The sequence below is a fragment of the Calliphora vicina genome, chromosome 3 (assembly GCF_958450345.1).
Source record: "Calliphora vicina chromosome 3, idCalVici1.1, whole genome shotgun sequence".
Lineage (NCBI taxonomy): Eukaryota > Metazoa > Arthropoda > Insecta > Diptera > Calliphoridae > Calliphora > Calliphora vicina.
This window is the reverse complement of record NC_088782.1, coordinates 106807378-106829718: the sequence shown is the minus strand read 5'-3', so window position 1 is coordinate 106829718 and position 22341 is coordinate 106807378. Positions and strand designations below refer to the sequence as shown.

The 22341-nt window shown below is 31.1% G+C and overlaps 1 protein-coding gene across 1 annotated transcript; it reads right to left on the bottom strand.

Annotated features, from left to right (window-relative positions):
• Positions 1-11230: 11230 nt before the first annotated feature.
• Positions 11231-21134, bottom strand: LOC135954274 (neuronal PAS domain-containing protein 4A). The gene is made up of 3 exons (XM_065504376.1): positions 21089-21134; positions 12248-12937; positions 11231-12179 (listed from the first exon to the last, which is right to left on the bottom strand). Exons 2-3 carry the CDS (start codon positions 12550-12552, stop codon positions 11237-11239), a joined length of 1248 nt encoding a protein of 415 aa, XP_065360448.1. The 5' UTR covers positions 12553-12937; positions 21089-21134; the 3' UTR covers positions 11231-11236.
• Positions 21135-22341: the final 1207 nt, after the last annotated feature.

Here is a 22341-nt window from a genome sequence, read left to right as displayed (position 1 = left end):
GAAACTTATCGGAATTTTTATCTCCAAGTCCAAAAAATACCATCCTCCATTCAGAAAATATATGGATGTTGGATTAAAATTTGTCAAGATATCCAAAATATAATAATGGATGGAAACACAGTTACCAGGTCTTTAGGAAGTCAACACTCGATCTAGGGAAAACAAGCTAATGAGGAATATTATAAATTGAATATCCCGGTCACAGAACATCTAATATGATGAGCAGCATAATGGTATTCCAATGGACAGGAGAATATTAGTACTTTAATAGCATGGTTCTTGATAAAGTTCTGGTTCTTCTTTGGTTATGAAGACAATGACATGATACAGACGCAATGTCTGATCTCAAAGCGAAAGATTTCAGATTTAACCTCTTTTCTACATCAATCATTTATGTTCTTATAAAATCGTAACTGAGCTTTATTCAAGAGTAGCAATTAAGAAAGATTCCAGAACTATAAGAAACACACTTTAATTACTTTCTTCGAAGCTTATCTAAATACAGGGAACCAACGTTAAATCTAAATCAGATACTGAAGCTATGAGACAACTGCAAATCCATCCCAAAAAGGCTGTTCGGTGCATGATGTGGCGATTGTAGCTTCAAAGAATACTCGAGGAAGTATGTACTTGAATGTGAGTTAAAACTATTATTAGGATGGTAACAGGGATGTGGGCTGGTAGTAAAACAATGTCCCGCAATATAGGATTTATTTTTTTTAAATTCTAAAGCCTTATATTTTAAATTATTAGCTTTTATTTGAAACATTTTTATAATATAACTAGCTATGACGTTTTCCCATCTATCTGGCAACATATGGATTCCGAACCAGAACAACTGCTATTCACTTGACGCCAAGAATGAATCAAGCCAATTTCGGATACTCTATTTCAAAATGAAGTATATCCGAGAGAGAGCATTCTGCATCGATCGAAACAAATAGTAGTCGAAAAGGGGGAAGGTTTGGACTATAAGGCAGGTGAGGCAAAACTTCCCATGAACTTCCTTCTAAATAGTTATTACCAGCTATTGAAACAGTTGACCTAGCGTTTTCTTGATGGAATATTACGGTTTCATGTCTGGCCGAATATTTTGGGCGTTATTCGCCCATGAGGTTCTCTCTGATGGTCTAGTCAGATTTCAGCAGATATCACCATTGTGCTCACTCCAAATACAGATTATTACATTAGCACCATGGATATTTGTCATTGGTGTCGATTCGGCTGCTAAAATTATTTTCTTTTATAGCATTCATGCAGCACTTCGGACATGCAAAATCGTCTTTCAAAGTCTCTCGGTATCAATTCGTTTGGTAGTCACTTTCCCTCCTTTTGGCTTAATTCTGCTGCTTCCAAATGTTTTGAAATTTGTCCATGAGTGGCTTCCAATGATGTTGCAAGCTCTTGTTGAGTTTGACAGAAATCTATATGGAGTAATGCCTCCAATTCTTGGTCTGTCCTAAGCGATATTTGCATTCCGTGTCAAAATCACCACTTCTGAACTTCACAAACCATCTCTCGCACATTGAAAGCTATTGAACAGATTTACCATAAGCATTGGTGAGCAATGGGTGTGCTTCAGCGGCACTGTTTTTCAAATTAAAGAAGTGAAGCAAAACTTGCCGCATATGACGCTTTGTTGGCATATGCAAACGTTTGATTTAGTAACATCATACCCTCAGTAGCGTATTTAATGTGTCAAACTTAACAGTTCATTCATGCATTCGAACTTGTTTATAAAACTTTGTGTGTGTAAGCCAAGTAGAGTGTATGTGCATTTTTATGAATCTTGCTCCTAGCTCACACATCGAAATTTGCTGTTTATATTTCTAAGTGGCATTTTGGCAGTAAAAAGCCGTTATAATTGCATACAATATGTGTTGCACTTTTCCCTACCAAATTCAATCTTATTACGTTTAGCACACACTCAACATGTTTAGTATGTAATGCATGAATTGCCTGACTTTCTTTCCCCAACCCAGTAATATTCTTTCCCACAACACAAATATACGTCTAAGCTGCTTTGCCTTGTGCATTTTTCAAAGTGTCTAAGAAGCTGCAAAGAAAATTTACACATTCGTTACTTGAAAGAAATAAACTGAAATGAAATAAAACTTATTGTATATAGTAGTAGTGTTAAAATACAAATGTTTTAGAAAAATTACAAAAAGGCTGAACTCGTAAATATTGAGATGTGTATTGCATGTTGCTTTGGGTAAAGTGGGCAACAATTTTTTTTATTATACAATATATTCACACATATATTTGTAGGCTGCCAGACATAAATTTTAAGTAGGTTTTTTTTATTATTTGTTTAAATATGTAAATTATTCTTATACTGTGCATATGTGGAATGTTTTAGGGACATTTGCTTTACTCCAAAATTTAAGTCGGAAAATATAAGTATCAAATGGAGAACTCAAGGCCAACAACGCAGATAGTATTTAAAGAGATTTCACAATAATTGTATAGCTCGAATAAATCGAACGTAAAACTACATATATTTCCATTTATGGCGGGGAAGTTGTTTTCTCTTACTGTGATAAAATCAATGTTTTTTGCTAAATTAGATATTTAAAAGCTTTTGATTTATAAACATGGGGCATTTCACGTCAAGTGAACCAACTTTTGAAATCGATGTCTTCCGATCGCGATGAAATTTGCACCAATGTTAGTTCTATTGGATAGTAATTCGGACACCATTTTTCAACAAGATCGGTCAAGAACTCTCTGAGTTATAGGAGGTCAAAATTTGACATTTTGGCCAAACAGGTGTTTTTTTTTATCCATATAACTTATTACCTATTGTTCTTAGCAAAATGTGTCCCAAATAGTTTAGATAGCTATTTATGCAATCTTTCGAAAAAAAAAATTAAAAAAATTTAATAAAATATTTTTGATTTTTTTTTTTTTAAAATCAAAAATATTTTTGACTTTTTTTTCAAATAGGCCCTTTTTATTATTTTTTTTAAGAAAGCTTAGGTCTTTTCCTAAGCGACCTATATGGTCGCTTAGTGGGATGCGAGTGGGATATCTATCAAAAAAAATATTTTGTAACTCAAGATTTAAAATTTTTGAATTTTTTTGCAAAATCAAAAATTTTGTTGACTTTTTTTAAAAAAATGGACCCATTTTTTAATTTTTTTTTTTGCTCAGAAGAAAGCTTATGTGTTTTCCTTTAACACCCTTTTTGTCGCTTAGTGGGATGCGAGTGGGATATCTATAAAAAAAATGTTTTGTAACTCAAGACATACAATTTTTTACTTTTTTTTGAAAAATCAAAAACCTTTTTGACTTTTTTTTTCCAAAATCGAAAAAATAAATGTTTTGTAACTCAAGACAAATGTTTTTAAATTGATTTTTTTCATATTTGTGTGTAAGTGTTTCTAAAACCTTAAAAATAAAAACCACAACAACTGACCGATAATAGCCACTGGGGGGGTGCAATATGAGGCCGACCGCTATTAATTTTCCACCCCCAAAATTTGTCCGAGTTTTGTATCTTGCGGCTTTTTTAGTCAATCATAGAGGTAGTTTTCAGCGCACGTGATTTTCATTGTTAAAATATCAGGTGCCCCAGAAACAAATTTTTGGAATCAAGTGGAAATATTTTATGGCCCTTCTCCGAAGTACCAGTTTATTTATTATTTTATGACATTTGACTTTAAGAAGTGGGTGGAGAGGTAGAAGTTGACAGGTAGGTTATTTATATGGTGGTTTATTTTTATTATTATTTGTAACATTTGGTTAAACTAGGTACTTTAGTATGTATGCATCTTTCAGTCTGAAGCCAAGATTCAAATTTTAACTCCTCAGTACATTCTCGATCAAAAGAGTTGATTAAATTTTCTTTGATGGATGTGGTTTCCGGGCAATTCGAACATTCACCTAAGTGGCAAGAAGTTGTAGCATTAGGGCACATAGTCAATTTAAGGCAATCGCGGTAATGGTGTAAATCTTCTGATGAATCATCTTTTAAGTAATTTAAGTTGATTTCCTTCAACATCAATTTAACATTTTCATGGTAAATACAAACACATACTGTGTGAGTTCCGCTGCTTCCTGCCAAAACGCAATGTTTTGGCCTCAGTTGTGTAAATTTTGTGAATCCAATTTTGACATCCTCGTATTCAGATTGAAATGTTGCGAATAATTCATTCAGGTTACAGAGAACCATTCTCTTCTGCATTTGAACTTTCTTGCCATCGATTCGTACAGACATCCAGTCTTTCATCCCTGGCATCAGGCGACTCATATCATCTCGCTGATAAAACTGAGTTATTAGAGATTTAGTATCGCACTCCAAAGTTTTTCCCTTCTTTTTGTTTGGGAGTGTGAGAATCCCATGCTCAGCAACCAATTGTTTAGCAATTCTTGCTTTTCGTTGAGACGTTCCAAACTCAGTCATTGCTTTTGCAGAACTCCATGTTCTTGGAGCAAGCGTGAGAAGTTGAATTCTTTCAGCTTCACTCTGTGACGTTTTGTATTTCTCTTTTATTTGTTCAAGAACTTCTACTGCATCCTTATGGTATTGGTTTCGACACTCATTCGTTGAATTTGAAAAGTTAGAATAACCATCATCATCAACAGTTCTGTCTTCATTCTCGGAATTACTTTTCTCTTCATCTGGAATAACTTCAACGCAAGGCTCATTACTATTCAAATTCGGTAATTCGTTCAACTTTCCGAGCTCTTTCCTGCATGATCCACAAATTTTCAATCGTTTTGACAGCGTAGGGAATTTTTTTAATAAGCCGTCGGAAATATTTCGCATATATGATGATCTGTGCTTCATTTTGTTAAAGGGATTAAAACAAAAAGACGAATAAATTTCATTTTCAACCTTAGCCATTTTAGAAGTCGTAGACATTTTGAATTTTGTAAGTATTTATGTAAATAACACACGTCTTAACTTTAACGCTGTTTCTAAAAAACTGATTTCCGTATGTCTTCAGAATGACAATAAATAGTTTTTTAAGATCATATAGGTAGTACGTTTTAATGAATGAGTCTAAAATCTTTTAAGGGCTTACATACTAAAGTACCTAGTTTAACCAAATGTTACAAATAATAATAAAAATAAACCACCATATAAATAACCTACCTGTCAACTTCTACCTCTCCACCCACTTCTTAAAGTCAAATGTCATAAAATAATAAATAAACTGGTACTTCGGAGAAGGGCCATAAAATATTTCCACTTGATTCCAAAAATTTGTTTCTGGGGCACCTGATATTTTAACAATGAAAATCACGTGCGCTGAAAACTACCTCTATGATTGACTAAAAAAGCCGCAAGATACAAAACTCAGACAAATTTTGGGGGTGGAAAATTAATAGCGGTCGGCCTCATATTGCACCACTCCAGTGGCTATTATCGGTCAGTTGTTGTGGTTTTTATTTTTAAGGTTTTAGAAACACTTACACACAAATATGAAAAAAATCAATTTAAAAACATTTGTCTTGAGTTACAAAACATTTATTTTGATAGATATCCCACTCGCATCCCACTAAGCGACCAAAAAGGTTTTAAAGGAAAAGACCTAAGCTTTCTTTTGAGAAAAAAAAATTAATAAAAAAAGAGTCCATTTTGGAAAAAAAAAGTCAAAAAGGTTTTTGATTTTTCAAAAAAAAGTAAAAAATTGTATGTCTTGAGTTACAAAACATTTTTTTTATAGATATCCCACTCGCATCCCACTAAGCGACAAAAAGGGTGTTAAAGGAAAACACATAAGCTTTCTTCTGAGCAAAAAAAAAATTAAAAAATGGGTCCATTTTTTAAAAAAAAAGTCAACAAAGTTTTTGATTTTGCAAAAAAAATCAAAAATTTTAAATCTTGAGTTACAAAATATTTTTTTTGATAGATATCCCACTCGCATCCCACTAAGCGACCTTTAAGGTCGCTTAGGAAAAGACCTAAGCTTTCTTAAAAAAAATAAAAAAAAAAATAAAAAGGGCCCATTTTGAAAAAAAAGTCAAAAATATTTTTGATTTTAAAAAAAAAAAATCAAAAATATTTTATTAAATTTTTTTAATTTTTTTTTTTCGAAAGATTGCATAAATAGCTATCTAAACTATTTGGGACACATTTTGCTAAGAACAATAGGTAATAAGTTATATGGATAAAAAAAAACACCTGTTTGGCCAAAATGTCAAATTTTGACCTCCTATAACTCAGAGAGTTCTTGACCGAATTACTATCCAATAGAACTAACATTGGTGCAAATTTCATCGCGATCGGAAGACATCGATTTCAAAAGTTGGTTCACTTGACGTGAAATGCCCCATATGTATTCGTTGCGAAAAATCATCCCTTTTAAACAAATAAATTTCAGATATTTTTTTAGCAAAAAAAAAATTTTATGATTTTTTTGTACAAAAATTTACAAAAAAAAAATTAAAAAAAAATATAATTTTTGTCTTGAGATTTGAATGGGATTATCCTTTAAATTCAGAATCTCAAAGAAATTTTAAATTTTTTACGGTTAACGGCCATTCTCACAATGTACGATTAAAAGTTAACGTGAACTTTAACCGCAAGTTAGGCTAATTTGAATTTCACAATGTACGATTAATTCTTAATTGACACTATTTAACAACAAAGTTGCTGTTAAATATAACCGAACAAATTTCGCCGGTTAGCATCTTAATTGTAAGAAATATAATAAAAGAACATGGAAAAACATTTATATTTTGTAATATTTATAATTTTTAAAAGTGTAAAGCGAAGATAAGGAAATTTTACACGGGGTGATCCATATACCACCCGGATATTGCACTTACAAACCAAACAACAAATGTGCACTTTTCCTTGTTGGTTTTCAGTAATTGTTGTTTAGTTTGTTCTGTAAATTTTACAGTTAGGTACCTTAATATTTTTGAGTTTTATACGTTTTTTTTTATTATACCACTAAGAAAACACAAATTATTATTTTTTATGCCGTCTTTTAGACAATTTTTTATATTTCAATCTTTCATTACACTATTTTTCGTAAACAAATGTATGCATTATTGCCATACTTTCTACTGAATGCTTTGGTTAAGTAATCAAATGATGGTGAAACGTAAATCGGTAACCGTTGGTTAAATGGTCCCCGTTAAACAAACCGACAGTTAGTTAATTTTCCGGTTAAAATGAAATAATCGTACATTGTGAAAATGGCCGTAAATAAGAAATATAGATTTTAAAATGTTTTGAATTTGAAATTGGTGGGGAAGTTGTTTTCTCTTACTGTGATAAAATCAATGTTTTTTGCTAAATTAGGTATTTAAAAGCTTTTGATTTATAAATATGTATTCGTTGCGAAAAATAATCCCTCTTAAACAAATAAATTTCAGATATTTTTTTTAGCAAAAAAAAAATTTATGTTTTTTTTTGGACAAAAATTTACAAAAAAAAAAAATTAAAAAAAAATATAGTTTTTGTCTTGAAATTTGAATGGGATTATCCTTTAAATTCAGAATCTCAAAGAAATTTTAAATTTTTTACGGTTAAATGAGAAATATAGATTTTAAAATGTTTTGAATTTGAAATTGGTGGGGAAGTTGTTTTCTCTTACTGTAATAAAATCAATGTTTATTGCTAAGTTAGGTATTTAAAAGCTTTTGATTTATAAATATGTATTCGTTGCGAAAAATAATCCCTTTTAAACAAATACAATTTCAAATATTTTTTTTAAGAAAAAAAATTTTTATGATTTTTTTTTTAATACAAATATAAATTTTTGTACAAAAATTTTTAAAAAAAAAAAAAAATTAAAATAATATATAATTTTTGTCTTCAAATTCGACTGGGAATATCCTTCAAATTCAGAATCTCTAATAAATTTTAAAATTTCCATGGTTGAATCAGATATATAGATTTTAAAATGTTTTGAATTTGAAATTGGCGGGGAAGTTGTTTTCCTTACTGTGATAAAATCAATGTTTTTGCTAAATTAGGTATTTAAAAGCTTTTGATTTATAAATATGTATTCGTTGCGAAAAATCATACCTTTTAAACAAATAAATTTCAGATATTTCTTTTAGCAAAAAAAAATTTTATGATTTTTTTTTGTACAAAAATTTACAAAAAAAAAATTTAAAAAAAATATAATTTTTGTCTTGAACTTTGAACGGAAATATCCTTCAAATTCAGAATCTCAAAGAAATTTTAAAATTTTCACGGTTGAATAAGAAATATAGATTTTAAAATGTTTTGAATTCAAAATTGGCGGGGAAGTTGTATTTTCTTGCAGTGATAAAATCAATGTCTTTTGCCAACTTAGGCATTTAAAAGCGTGTGATTTATTAATATGAATTCATTGTTATGAAAAATAATCTCTTAGCCCATAGACATGACATTAAGAAAGTAAATAGTTACATTCGAATATCTGCAGAACTATAAATGTCACAGTCTTCAAATTTTATGCGAATCAATTTCTTCTCACTGCATGAACCAAACAAAATAAATTGTTATTTCTAAATATCTTGAGAAATATAATTGTGGACGTCTTCAAATTTTGCCTGATGGGCGGTAATGGATTAGTGTGCGTGGCACATTGCGTATAACGTAAATACTTGATTTCAAATATCTGGAGAAATATAATTGTGAAAGTCTTCAAACTTTAAATGATACAGTTTCTTATAAGTGCATGAGGTTAAACCAAAAATAGGAGCGACCGGAACAGTGTATGAGTCACCTCCCATTAAAAGTAAAGAGTTATTTCTAAATATTTATAGTCAAATTCGAATATATGGATAACTAAAGTTGCGAGATTCTTCAGACTTTGTCTGAAATTGTTTTTTTTTTATAATTCTACGTAATTTGGCTGAAAATAGGCGGGTTGTTATTAGTGAACATGGTAAATATATGGGAGACTTAATGATATGGGAGACTTAATGATACTTACTAGTTTTTCCGTATAAAACATTTTGAATTATTGTGAGAATAATGTGATCTACTTAGTGGGAGTTTGTGGTACTTTTCTTCCAATAGTACTTTTGAATTTTCTGCAGTGGCTTATTTCGAGTTTCAATAAGATTTTTTTGTGTTTCAATAAGATTCCTAAATTTTACCAAATACCAAAACTTGTTAAAATAAAACACATTTACAATCCATTTCAAAATAGTTTTTAATACAAAAACAAAATTCCATTACATGTTCCATTTTTAAATATTTTTTGGCACCAGATTCATGTTTTTTTTAAAATAATATATTAAAATAATGCCTTAATATGTATAAAACTTAAACTAATAATAATGTTGAAACAAATAGTCTTTTGGGTAGATGTTATCATCTAACTTATTGGCTATAACTCTTAGAGTTAATTTAAAACATAAAGAAAATTTCAATTCAATACTCATACTTAATACTAATAACAATTTTTCTTTTGTAAATAATTTTGAAAACAAAATTTTATAGGCTAATTTTTTTTTAAATATAAATTATATTGAATTTAATTATTGAAACATTTACTGCAGCAGATATTATTAATTTTGAGCTTACATATGCAAGTAAATTGTTGCAAGTTGAGATTAGTTATTATATAATGAAAGAATACATTGAAAATAGTAAACTTAGCTTGATTGACTACCAAAAGAAAGTAAATTGCAGAAAACAGTGGTGGGCTATTATTAAGCTTGAGCTTACACTTGCAAGTGCAAGTAACTTGTTGCAAGTTGAGAAGAGGTATCATTTAATGGAATAATACATTGAAAATACTAAAATTAGCTTGATTAACTACCAAAAAAAGTAAATTGCTGAAAACAGTGGTGGGCTATTATTAAGCTTGAACTTGTTGCAAGTCGAGAAATGTAGCTTCAGTGACTACCAAAAAAAACATTAAATTTCTTTAAAACAGTGGTCGGCATAAAGAGAATATGGATAATAATCATGTTAATCATGTTAATCACTTTCTCTACCTGTTTTTTTTTGCTTCTTAGTTCTAATCCTACATGACCGAATATGTTCGTCTCCTGGTGACTATGAGAGCCGACCACTGCCTTAGAATTATTTACAAGGTTACACTCCTACATGTACTCGATTGATAGTTGAGCTGCAAGTTGTCAAAGTTCAATTGTATTCATGTACAAGCTCTACAAGATATATTCCTAAACATTTTTTTAATCTTTAGTTCTTTAATGGTTTATGGCATTGTCACTAGGTTTAAAAAACAGAGCACAGTGAGAGAATTTAATCAAAATGGAAATAATTCTAAAATGTCTAAATGAATAGAACGATTTTAATAAAACTTCGCATGTCTATACAAGAGTTGAGATTAAGTTTTGAATTTGGAAGTTTTTAGTTGTTAAAAATTTTAAAGATTTTTGAAAAAAAGACAGTAGCAGACTTTCCGCTAGTAAAATTTAGTGATTAAAACGGAATATTGGCTTAATTATACCATTCACCTTCATGAGAAGGGTATATATAAGTTTGTCACTCCGTTTGTAAATTCCACAATATAATTTTCCGACCCTATAAAGTATATATATTCTGGATCCTTATAGATAGCGGCGTTGATTAAGCCATGTCCGTCTGTCTGTCCATCTGTCTGTTGAAATCAATTTTCTGAAGACCCCAGATATCTTCGGGATCCAAATCTTCAATAATTCTGTCAGGCATGCTTTCGAGAAGTTTCCTGTTTAAAATCAGCAAAATTGGTCCAAAAATAACTGAGATATGAGGAAAACCAGGACAACCTCGATTTTTTACCAATTTTTGACCTATATCTGGATTACTAAGTCGTTAATATAGACAATTTGGATATCTAACGATAGATATTTCAAAGACCTTTGCAACGACGGATATAAGACCATAGTAAGTTGGACCTACAATTGGTCAAAATCGGAAAAAATATTTTTTAACCCGAATTCTTTTTTTACCAAAAAAATTTAAAAAACCAAAAAAAAATTTTTTAAATTTAAATTTAAAAACAAAATTAAAACAACAATTCGAAAAAAAAAAATTTCCAAAAAATTAAAAAAACAACTTTGGAAAAAAAAAAATTTTGGTCGTGAGACCCCAGTCCTCATTGAAAGAAACTTATGCCTTATTCAAAACAATAACTTATTAATATCTCTTCTATAGTTGAGTGTCAAAAGCCGGGCTATCCACTTAGAAAATACAGATTTATTCCGATATATTTTTAAGTTACCAAACTGTGCGGAGATAAAACAAAACCTCCAAAATAATCTCCTTAAAATTTTGTAAATATAATCGATATTTTTAATTTCCTGCACAATACTTGACCCTCACTTACTTCTCTGCAATTAACATTAAAATTTTATTCATCAACTCATTGGCCACCGTCTCATTTAAAGTATTCAAACGAGCCGCCAAAAATTCTCCAAATTTCGTATAAAGTATTTCTCTTGCTGTTGGCTTGGGATACAAATTATGCAATGGCTGGGAACGAGGCGTGGGATGATGACTGTTATTACCAACTGCTGCGACTGGAGGTTCCTTATTAAGACTTTGCAGGGAAGTGGCAATCGATAGGCGATCGTCCAGCATATCAACATCATCATCAGGATCATCATCCAAATCCGAACAGTCTCGCTCATCTATGACTAGATTTTGGGTAGAGGAATTAAGATTTTTGGAATTTAATAAAAGTTTAGAGGAAGTATCCTTGGAACGGCTGTTTAGAGATTTGTGAGTATCTTTGATTTTACCATTGGAATTGGTGTCCAACGAAATGGTGTCCTCTAACGAATCGGGTTCGTCTTTTATGTAAATGGAGGGCGAAGAGGAGCAAGAGCGTATGGTTAGAGATCGGGCTCTTGACAAAGGTCGTGAGGGTTGTTGATTTGGAAAAGTAGAATTAGATGCATTAAGTTTTTGTAAAGCTGCCAAAGTTGTGGGTGTTAGATTAAGTAAAACATCTGGTTGTAGTTGGGTGGTGGCTATAGTTGTCATGGGTAGGGACAAATTGCTAGGATTTAGGGGCGGCAGCAATGGTGTTGAGTTGCCATTATGTGTGGTAGTAGGTAGTATTTGTGATACCGTTATGGGTTGTGTTAGGGGCAAAAGTGAGGCCTGTGTAGCTGTTATAGGCGGTGTGGTGGATTGGTTTTGTGGATTATTGGGATCATTGGGAGCAAAATACTGGTACTCATCTATGCCGGTAGAGGTGTTATTATTGGTGTTATTCAAATTGGGCGGCATGACATCATTGGATTTGGCACGTTCTCGTGATCTTTAAGAAAAATATTAATAATAATTGAAAAATGTTTTTAATAAAAATTAATTTTCTTTCCAACTTACTTTCTTTCTCTTATCACCTCCTTCAGAAAAGCCATTTCATCATAATACTCCCATTTGGATTTAAATCGGGCGCCCAGCATTTTCTCATGATTCAATTCTCGGCGAAATATTTCCCTCAATGAAGTAAAAGTTCTTTGCACTCGTTCACCATTTACACTGAATATGCGACCCAATTCATTCCATTTCAAGGCTTTTTTCTTGTCCGATCGCTTGTAGTGGGGCAAACGACAATCCCACAAAATGGGATTCAATTTAACCAATTCAATTAAACGTCTTTTTTCTATTTGATGGCGCGTAAAAGCCATCTCACAATTTGCTTTTATCTTAACGTTTAGAAGTATCAACTGGTTTTATTAACTCTTATTTTTGTCTTACTACAATGAGTGCTTTATTTTTAAACATACTCAATGGTTTGGCACTCAATCTCTTTTTCTTATATCTCACTCTCTCTCTTAACTTGTTTTGCTGTTAATACCACTGGCTCTTTAATGTATCTTTGTGTGTGTGCAACAAAGAGTGTTAACTGTTTTTGCTGCCAAATTTTTTTTATCTTTGTGGTTGTTTGCTGCTTTCGTTACCACTACCATACCAACTGTTTTTGTTTCTTGTTAGTAGTTATTGTTGTAATTTTCTTTATACAATATGGCGCATGTCCGTTTCCGTTTTTGGTTGTTTATACGTGTGATTTATCTGTAGGTATACAAACACATTTGAGATGTTATTTTTTATCTGATTATTATTTGCTGTTGTTAAATGGATGCTGTTAAAGGTGGTAAGGGTACTAATTTGCAAATTTTGTTAGTATACTTTAGATAAATTTTAGCTTGTTATGAAAACAAGTTAATAGTTTAATGACAGTCAAATTGGAATTGTGGCAAATTTAATCTAATTTAATAATAAAATAATAATTACTTTATAAGGTAATATTAAATAATAACAACTAAGAAAGTATGGTCGGTCAAGCCCGACCAAACAATACCCTACACTAATATTCGGAAGGGGGCCTTATATGGGAGCTATGACCAATTATGGACCGATCACCGTGAAATTAGGTCGTGTGATTTATGTCTATGTGAGAGTTATTTATGGTGAATTTTGTGTTCATACCAATATTTTTAAGAAATTTATGCACGTTAAAGTGATTTTCGGAATCGGGTCTATATGGGAGCTATGACTAATTGTGGACCGATCGTACCACAACTTGTTGACATGAATTTTGTATTTTGTGAAAAAAGTCACTTTTATGATGAAGTTCAGGCGACGAATTTGGAAAAATATGGAGTTGCACACGTAACCCACTATATACGAATGGTAGTCCAATGGGTCCTAAATGCGACTGCATAAGTCGAATTTCTGAAATAATTTTGGAATTTGAGAAAAACAGTTTTTAAAAAAAGTCTATTTTGAAAAAAGTCACTTTTATGATGAAGTTCAGGCGACGAATTTGGAAAAATATGGAGTTGCACACGTATCCCACTATATACGAATGGTAGTCCAATGGGTCCTAAATGCGACTGCATAAGTCGAATTTCTGAAATAATTTTGGAATTTGAGAAAAACAGTTTTTAAAAAAAGTCTATTTTGAAAAAAGTCACTTTTATGATGAAGTTCAGGCGACGAATTTGAGAAAAACAGTTTTTAAAAAAGTCTATTTTGAAAAAAGTCACTTTTATGATGAAGTTCAGGCGACGAATTTGGAAAAATATGGAGTTGCACACGTAACCCACTATATACGAATGGTAGTCCAATGAGTCCTAAATGCGACTGCATAAGTCGAATTTCTGAAATAATTTTGGAATTTGAGAAAAACTGTTTTTAAAAAAAGGCTATTTTGAAAAAAGTCACTTTTATGATGAACTTCAGGCGACGAATTTGGAAAAATATGGATTTGCACACGTAACCCACTATATACGAATGGTAGTCCAATGAGTCCTAAATGCGACTGCATAAGTCGAATTTCTGAAATAATTTTGGAATTTGAGAAAAACTGTTTTTAAAAAAGTCTATTTTGAAAAAAGTCACTTTTATGATGAAGTTCAGGCGACGAATTTGGAAAAATATGGAGTTGCACACGTAACCCACTATATACGAATGGTAGTCCAATGGGTCCTAAATGCGACTGCATAAGTCGAATTTCTGAAATAATTTTGGAATTTGAGAAAAACAGTTTTTAAAAAAAGTCTATTTTGAAAAAAGTCACTTTTATGATGAAGTTCAGGCGACGAATTTGGAAAAATATGGAGTTGCACACGTATCCCACTATATACGAATGGTAGTCCAATGGGTCCTAAATGCGACTGCATAAATCGAATTTCTGAAATAATTTTGGAATTTGAGAAAAACAGTTTTTAAAAAAAGTCTATTTTGAAAAAAGTCACTTTTATGATGAAGTTCAAGCGACGAATTTGGAAAAATATGGAGTTGCACACATAACCCACTATATACGAATGGTAGTCCAATGGGTCCTAAATGCGACTGCATAAGTCGAATTTCTGAAATAATTTTGGAATTTGAGAAAAACAGTTTTTAAAAAAAGTCTATTTTGAAAAAAGTCACTTTTATGATGAAGTTCAGGCGACGAATTTGAGAAAAACAGTTTTTAAAAAAGTCTATTTTGAAAAAAGTCACTTTTATGATGAAGTTCAGGCGACGAATTTGGAAAAATATGGAGTTGCACACGTAACCCACTATATACGAATGGTAGTCCAATGGGTCCTAAATGCGACTGCATAAGTCGAATTTCTGAAATAATTTTGGAATTTGAGAAAAACTGTTTTTAAAAAAAGTCTATTTTGAAAAAAGTCACTTTTATGATGAACTTCAGGCGACGAATTTGGAAAAATATGGATTTGCACACTTAACCCTCTATATACGAATGGTAGTCCAATGGGTCCTAAATGCGACTGCATAAGTCGAATTTCTGAAATAATTTTGGAATTTGAGAAAAACAGTTTTTAAAAAAAGTCTATTTTGAAAAAAGTCACTTTTATGATGAACTTCAGGCGACGAATTTGGAAAAATATGGATTTGCACACGTAACCCACTGTATACGAATGGTAGTCTATTTTGAAAAAAGACTTTTTTTAAAAACTGTTTTTCTCAAATTCCAAAATTATTTCAGAAATTCGACTTATGCAGTCGCATTTAGGACCCATTGGACTACCATTCGTATATAGTGGGTTACGTGTGCAACTCCATATTTTTCCAAATTCGTCGCCTGAACTTCATCATAAAAGTGACTTTTTTCAAAATAGACTTTTTTTAAAAACTGTTTTTCTCAAATTCCAAAATTATTTCAGAAATTCGACTTATGCAGTCGCATTTAGGACCCATTGGACTACCATTCGTATATAGTGGGATACGTGTGCAACTCCATATTTTTCCAAATTCGTCGCCTGAACTTCATCATAAAAGTGACTTTTTTCAAAATAGACTTTTTTTAAAAACTGTTTTTCTCAAATTCCAAAATTATTTCAGAAATTCGACTTATGCAGTCGCATTTAGGACCCATTGGACTACCATTCGTATATAGTGGGTTACGTGTGCAACTTCATATTTTTCCAAATTCGTCGCCTGAACTTCATCATAAAAGTGACTTTTTTCAAAATGTTTTTTTTTTATATTATTATAAAAAAAACATCTGAAATATTTTTTTTAATTTTTTATATTTCTGAAATTGTTTCTGAAATTATTTCTGATACCTATTTCAGACGTATTTTTGTATTATAATTCAATTATCAAGACTGTTAAGTGATTAACAGTGCTCTGTTGACTGTAAAATGAGCAATGTTAAAAAATGTGGTTTTTGTCTGTGCTAGTTAAATACGAATTTATCTTCACACACATAAATGTAAATTACTAGAATTGTTATATTTTTTAAGATTTTTGTTATTAAAATAACAATCAAAATTTATTTTATGCTACTACCACTTTTAATAGAAATTTCCTTCTTTGAAAAAATTATTATTTTGTTCTTTGAAACATTTGTACAATATAAATTTATTCAAAGTATTGGCTATTGTTAGCTATAACCTTTTCCCATCATTCTGCCAACATATGGATCCGGAGCCAAAATAACTGCTCATGAACCGACAATTTTGAATACTCTGTTGCAAAGTGAAGCGTATACCAGAGAGTTCTGCATCGAACAAAAGAAATAGTTGTCGGACGGGGCACAATGGTTAAGATTTGCCGCACCCGCTTTATAGTCCAGTAAAGCGGGTGAGGCAGAACTTCTCAAACACTTCATTCCAAATATTGCAACATGTGCCAAAGCGTTGTCAAGTTGGAATAATACGGTTTCGTGTTTGGCCACATATTTGGGCGTTTTTCGGCCAATGATCACTTTAAACGAATCAGTTGTATTTGGTATAGGTTTCCTGTGATGGTCTGGCTAGATTTCAGCAGCTTATAATAGATTGGACACTTTTGGTCCCACCAAATAAAGAGCATTACCTTACCGCCATGGGTATTTGACTTTGGTGTCGATTCGGCTGGTTGGCCGGGCTTCACATACGATCTCTTCCGGTTATCATAATGGGTCCATTTTCTTCTATAGCGTTCAAGCACCATTTCAGACATGCAAAATCGTCTTTCAAGGTAACCCGACTTCAAGTCGTATGGTACCAAATTTCCCAGCTTTTGGATGCAGCTCGCAAAAGTTTTCAAATTGCTGCTTGAGTAGCTCCCAATGATTTTGCAAGGTCCTGTTTAGTTTTACAACAACTATTAAGGAGCAATGACTCAATTCTTGGTCAAGAAACTTTTTTTGGCTGGTCGTATCAAAAATACCAAAATTTTTAAGAGATTTATGCCAGTTAAAGGGATTTTCGTAAGTAGGCCTCATGTGGGAGCTATGACTAATTCCACAATGCAACAGTGAAAAAAACACACGATCATGACTGTATAGGTTCGACTCTACTACCAAAGGGTAGTAAAATTCTATACTCAGTTTGTCCATTTTGGTGACCGATTTTTTTTTATGGTCACCCTAATTTTCTGAAAATCATTGGGGCCTCTAAAAAAGGTGTCATCAGTTTTTGGTTAACAGCTAATTCAGACTTTGTGATACGGCTTAACTTTATATGGCAATAATATAGCTAAGAGTCCGCCAAATAAATTTTGTTAACATTTTTTTTTTTCCAAAAAATAGCTTTTTCGTGCACTTTTGTTGAAAAAATGTAGGAAGAAAAATTATTTTTTTTACTTTTTTAGCATAACTTCCAGGGTCTCCTAATTTTTCACTAACAATATTTAGCAAAGTTGTAGCTACGATAAAGTTGACCAACGCTTGAGAACATATCAATGCATTCTGAACGTGATTAGTCACTCTAAATAGCACATAAAGATCAATTTGTACCTTAACAATTTTCGTTTTTACTATTTTTTGACGCTAAAACAAAGATTTTTTTGTTAAAATAGTATCAAGTCCACACTTCTATGTTGTGCTGTAATTTACTCGACTGAGGTGTTCGGAATGGGGATCAGTGGGTGGATCCTCAATGTCACACATTTAAAAAAAAATCGCTAAAAAACAATTTATGATCCGATTGAGTCGAAATTTAAAATATAGATAGACCTTGAGAAGAAGATAATCTGTAGGTTATCTCTTTTAGTTCAAGAGATATTAAGGTTTAATTTTTTTTTTAAATTTTGCTCGATCTTTTTTTCGTATTTTATATATGATGGGCCTACGAAAGGTCGAAATTTGCTTTTTATATATGACGTATATTTGCGATAAAATTCTAAAGAAAATAAAACAAACCTGATAACAATTATTTAGTCCCTATAAAAAGTTACACGCATCCAAAGTTGAAGCATCTTTTTGTATATTTCAACTTTGTTTGCGTGTGTTTTTTAAGTTTTTTCCTAAAAAAGTCCCCATATTTTTTCTTTTATAAAAAAACTAATTTTCTTCGGGACTATATACATTTTTTTATGATCTGGAAAGAGAACTTAATGCAAAAACGTATAAAGTAAAATTTGACTAACTTAAGCGGACATTGTACCCCCCAGCCCTATCCAAACTTGGCCAATTTTGAAACAAAATTTTAGGTTTGAATAAAAAATTCTAAAAAAGAACTTAATGCAAAAACATATAAAGTAATATTTGACTAACTTAAGCGGACATTGTATCCCCCAGCCCTATCCAAACTTGGCCAATTTTGATACAAAATTTTAGGTTTGAATAAAAAATTCTAAAAACGCAAAGCACCGAAACTTGTCATATTTGTGTAGCCCTATATACATACAAATCGTTTATACTATCATACTGTAAATAACGTCAAAGTGGGCTATTTTCTAAAGAAAACTCAGTTTTTGGAACACATTTTCCCCGTTTTATGAATTTCGTTTTTTGAAAACAAACAATGGCAACATTAGTGATGCCATTGACTTAAGAACATTTAGATCTATATTACTTCCAAATTTTATTGTGATATCTGTATCCGTTAAAATTTTATATTAATTCAAAATTTGTATTTTTCTTGATGGAAAATCACCATTTTAAAATATTATTAGTTTTTAAGGTAAATTACGTCCGAAAAAACACAAAATTAACTTATAGTCATAAGGTTTCCACCGACATCAAAAACTTATATAAAAAGCTTATATTTACTCATCAGAAGCTCCACAAACCTTGCCCACTTTCAAAAATTTTAAAGTTTTTTTCATTTCTTGCATCAAGCCGGTCTTGCTTGATCAAGATTGGATAAAGTGATGCGCCCGGATCATGCCGATAATGATTTGCTCATTCTTCGATATTCCAGCACAATAGAGAAGTATACACTCGAACACACATTTTTAACACAAAATTTTTGTTTTATAGTCAAAAAATAGTAAAAAACTAAAATTTTTAAGCTACAAAGTGATTTTTGACAGCTATTTAGAGTGCCTAGATATGTTCAGATTGCATTGATATGTTCACAAGAGTTATTCAGATTTACCGTAGCTACAACTTTGCTAAATATTGCTAGTGAAAAATTAGGAGTCCCTGGAAGTTATTCAAAAAAAAAGTAAAAAATACATTTTTTCTTCCTATATTTTTTCAACAAAAGTGCACGAAAAAGCTATTTTTTGGAAAAAATGTTAACAAAATTTATTCGGACTCTTAGCTATGTTATTGCCATATAAAGTTAAGGCGTATCACAAAGTCTGAATTTGCTGTTAACCAAAAACTGATGATACCTTTTTTAGAGGCCCCACAGATTTTCAGAAACTTAAAAAAAAATCGGTCACCAAAATGGAAAGGGTTTTACTACCCTTTGGTAGTAGAGTCGAACCTATACTCTCATGATCTTGTGTTTTTCCAAAAGCCTTCATTTGTTTCATAGTGTCATGAACCCATCATTATACAATTTGGTGACATCGGACATCGTATAATCGACTCAGAAAGTGATCCTAAGCAGATTGTTATTCTTTAAGGTGCGTGTTGGGGCAATATATTCTTAACCCTCTATCTCCTCTCTTTAGGGGTTAATTTTAACTTTTTTTTCGAGAAAAACCAAAAAAGTCCATTCAAAAAGGACATTTACTTTTTTTTAATAATGTATAATGCTCCCTTCGAGCAAAAAATTAAAACTTTGACGCACTGTATAAAAAATCATACCTGTTGGACTATGACCTTTCATAATAATATGATCGATAATAGGGACTAGGGACAAACGTTTCCCAATTGTTGCCGTAATTTTATTTTTAATACCACATAAGCCTTATAACAGAGAGTAGTTATTTGTGCAAAAGTTCAGCCAGCTAGCTCAACAGACTTAGAATCTTATGAGGATCCAAAATATATATAATTTTTTGGGTCTAAGATGAATATTTCGATGTGTTACAAACGGAATGAAGAAATCAATATACCCCCCATCTTTTTGATAAGAAGAGCTTCATATATCGTTGGGTTGCATTGGTACAAAAACTTCAATAGCACTAAGTTTTCCATCCTTGCTATACATTGCTACTTTGAACATTTGTCTTGTGTAGACCTGACCGACTTTAAAATTTTTTGAGTTGTTATACCCTTCACAATGAGTGGCAAGGGTATATATAAGTTTGTCATTCCGTTTGTAATTTCTACATTTTCCGCAGCCCCCAAAAAACTTTCATACATCATTCATACATCATTGTATCGGGAATATTTCCGCTATTTAAAAAAGGCCTATTTTTGATATATATCTGGATTACTAAGTCGTTAATACAGACAATATGGATATCCAATGATAGATATTTCAAAGTCCATTGCAAGGATGTGTATGTGTAAGTGGGACCTACAATGGTTCAAAATCGAGAAAAATATTTTGTAACCCGAATTTTTTTTAGCAAAAAAAATTTTAGTTATAATTTTTTTTTTCCATAAAATTATAAAAAAAAAATTTGGAAAAAACTTTTTTTAAAATAAATTAAAAAAATTTTGCAAAACAAATCAATTTTTTTTTACCTAAAAATTTAATTTTAAAGTATAATTTGGTGAAGGGTATATAAGATTCGGTATAGCCGAATATAGCTCTGTTGTTTTTCATATTTTGGTTGAAATTTATTTTATTCGTTGTTCTGAAATTTTAAGCAACATTGTTAAAATATTTAACAATTATGTAGCTATTTTAACCTTTAACCAAACTGTTTTATATAATAACTACATACATTTGTATGTATATCACTTTAATGAATACATATATTAATTTATTTATATTTAATTTAAAAATTTCACTTTCAATTATATTTAGAGCACTTGATAAAACTTAACAAATTCTATATGAAAGATACAGACAAACTAATACAACTGCCACAAAGGAATTTTGTTTAAGTATATTTTTTGTTATTTATTTTTTGCAAATAAATTCTTACCAAATTTATCTTTTAGAACAAATTTCTTTTTATCTGTATTTTTTTTTGCCGAACAAACACTTTACTTTACGAGATCACAATTAAGACTTCCACAATATACAAACACAACAAGATACTCAATATTAAAACGAAAATAGCAATAGCACTTTGCTACCAACAACAGTAGTTGTAGTCGTGTGTACACGGATGGATATGTAGTAGCAGCAGCAGCAGCCAACAACAACAATCAGTGGCAGCATCAACAACAAAATAAGCAAAGCAAAAAATCAACTCAACACAATTTAAACTTTTCGTTGATGTAAATTAAACAATCTTTGGACACACTGAATAATGAAAATAACAACGAAAACAACAAAAAACACTGACTAGAAGCGACCACAACATACCAATACACACGTATGAATAAATAAGTAAACAAAATTACTGTAAATAGGCTGGCTGGCTGGCAGGCAGGCAGACAAGCATCAGCATGCAAGTACTTGAGTATCTATGTACGTGAATTTGAGTACAAACATGCATGTGTGTGTGTTCATGTACAACAACAACAATGAATGTGAAACCAAAACAATAAATTTAACAAGAGATACTAAGGGTAATGACAACAACAGCAATAACAACAACCAAAACTAACAGCAACACTTAATAAACATAATAACAAACTAAAGAGAGTGTAAATTGAAAACACAGAGACTGCAGTCAGACTGCTGCAAATCTGATGAATTTTAAGAGTGGGAGAGAGGTAGATTTAAATTTTGTATAAAGTATGAGTGTTAAATAATTTTGTTTATGAATAAACAAAATTATTAAATAGAAAATTATCAAACAATAATACAGGCAGTCAGTCATTCAGTGGTGTATGAAAATTATTATTAATAAAAATAACAACAATAACAACAACATACATACATACATATTCCCATAATAATGAGAACAATTTTGTTCTTACTTGTTTAAATAAAAAGAAATGATATGATTTACTTTGGTTGGATTCCATTGTTGCCAGATTAATTCATTTCAATTGTCTACAGAATTAAATTTAATAATGGATACTTTTGGATACACTCTCTGGAGTAATGACCTAAGACAATTAAATCGGTGAACCAAGAAATTCAGGATCTCTAAACTTAATGTTATCAAAGGATGCATAGATTTTAGGTGTGATTTTCGTCTCTGAAATGAAATGGACTCCTGAAATGGATATTTACAAATTTACTCAAAAAGAGCAAACAATTTTTTAGCCCTGATTTGTGAAA